We start from the raw sequence: 1,869 nt of genomic DNA on the forward strand, positions 1-1,869 counted from the left end.
AGACTCAGCAAAAAGGTTTTGTTTATTTCCAGCAACTGAAATTGATTTTATTAAGGTGCTATTTTAACATAAGATGACAATTTTCTTACCTTTTCTGGCTTTGTAGACAATAAACCAGTCAATAATGACAGCAGCAAAAATGATGACCGCAATAACAACCGCGATGATCACTTCATAGGGGTTTACTGTCAGAAACAGAAATGTGATCATTAAACAGTTATTGTGCATTTAAAACTATACAATTAGTAAAATATATAAATGCAAGATGTTGTTTGTGTTTTTCTAAACTATAATGACTTTATGGTGTTTCATTTCTGTTGATTAATTTGAGTGATGCTGAGAATGTTTGTTATTGTTGTTTTTCCACAATAGCAATGATATTGATGAAATAATATTTTTTATTTAAATAGAGAAATATTGTTTATTTTGTTGCATCAATTTATCAAAAAATGTGAATGATTTCAAAGAAATAAAACACAGTATTTACACACGAATAGCTTGTTACGCACATGCAAAACCACATTTACACACATCTGAGGTTAAATTCTACACGTCTTTAAGATTTGTGCGTAAGTGATGCGTTTAAATGCTGCAAGAATGCTGGGTCATCAGAGTTTTCTTTTCAGCCAAAACTTGACATTTTCCCCACAAATCCATAGTTACGCACAAATCAAGAAATTGGGGTGAGCCTATTTTCTCTCCATAACTATAATATATGTTTTCCAACTTCATAACTTTCTATTTCTTACCTCCGTTGGTCTGGATTTTTGTCTCCTCCAGTTTGGTGATGATGCTCTCATTGGCACCAGAGAACTGAAACACACATTCATATCTCTTCTTTTCTACCGAGTCTGATAAAAGTTTCAGATCAATGCTCATCTGAAAGGTCCCGTCATTGTTCGGGAGGATCTGTCCTTGCTCCACGCCTTCATGAATCTCATTTCCATCTTTCCTCCAGAACATCACAGCTCTGTCGGGGTAAAAGCCTGTAGCGTGACACTTGACTGGAGACAGGAAATTCTTCTGGAGGAGAGACACTAATGGAGACTCTGACAAAAGAAAAACATTCATGTGTTAAATTATGATGGTTCTTTGTGCTATGTTTACACCGGCCTTTGAAACTTCCAATTAAAAGTCTAACATTTTGTGCTTATATTTGGGCTCTACATAAAAAACATATGGCCATTATAGTTAACATGTTGAACTTTGACCAATCAGGGACTTGGATTTAATAGCGACGCATGGGTGGCGTGCCAAGTGCTTAAAGAGTGATCGCGTAGGATAGATTAATAATTGCTGTTTGTTTCTGGCTAGAATTAAAAGACACAGAGTCAGTCATAAATCAAAGCTGAGGTGTTAAAGAAAAGCCTGGAGCAAGTTTTACAAGATTTAAGAGCTTTCTGGCACCACTTCAACATTTCACACCAAGTCATCCAACTATGAGTACATGCGCTAGTATCAGATGGCGATTGAAGATATCTATATCCTCCTGTTTGTCAAAAGTCTTGTGTTGTTTTGGGCTAAATAAGTATTTATTTTCTGTTACGGAGTTGTTTCTCATATTTGAATTACAGTCATGCCAGGTAGCACCTGATTAACACATGGGTGTGAATATTTTTGTTTATTAGGAAAACTTCCTAGCCTGTAGCATTTGTCTGTTTACGACATCTGACTGTTTATGATCAAGAAATACAGCCAGCCCACAGCGAGAAAATGTTCTCTAATAATAACAGTTAAAAAAATGGTGACTGAGGAGTGTCACTAACAACCTAACTGAACTGTTTCCAACAACTTTCAGGTTTACGTTTAATGAAGTCCTAAAGAAAAGTGTTTCTGATTGGTACATAGGGGTCTGAGACGCACCTGTTC

General features: G+C 35.9%; 1 protein-coding gene across 1 annotated transcript in view; it reads right to left on the bottom strand.

Annotated features, from left to right (window-relative positions):
• LOC112143896 (class I histocompatibility antigen, F10 alpha chain) overlaps positions 1–1,869 on the bottom strand; it is an 18,125-nt gene that overhangs the window by 3,075 nt on the left and 13,181 nt on the right. The window contains exons 4-5 of the mRNA XM_024268136.2: positions 750–1,049; positions 90–185 (exon numbers count right to left, since the gene is read on the bottom strand). Coding sequence (XP_024123904.1) covers positions 90–185; positions 750–1,049 — 396 coding nt within the window. The remainder of the gene's footprint in view (positions 1–89; positions 186–749; positions 1,050–1,869) is intronic.

The sequence above is a fragment of the Oryzias melastigma genome, linkage group LG22 (assembly GCF_002922805.2).
Source record: "Oryzias melastigma strain HK-1 linkage group LG22, ASM292280v2, whole genome shotgun sequence".
Lineage (NCBI taxonomy): Eukaryota > Metazoa > Chordata > Actinopteri > Beloniformes > Adrianichthyidae > Oryzias > Oryzias melastigma.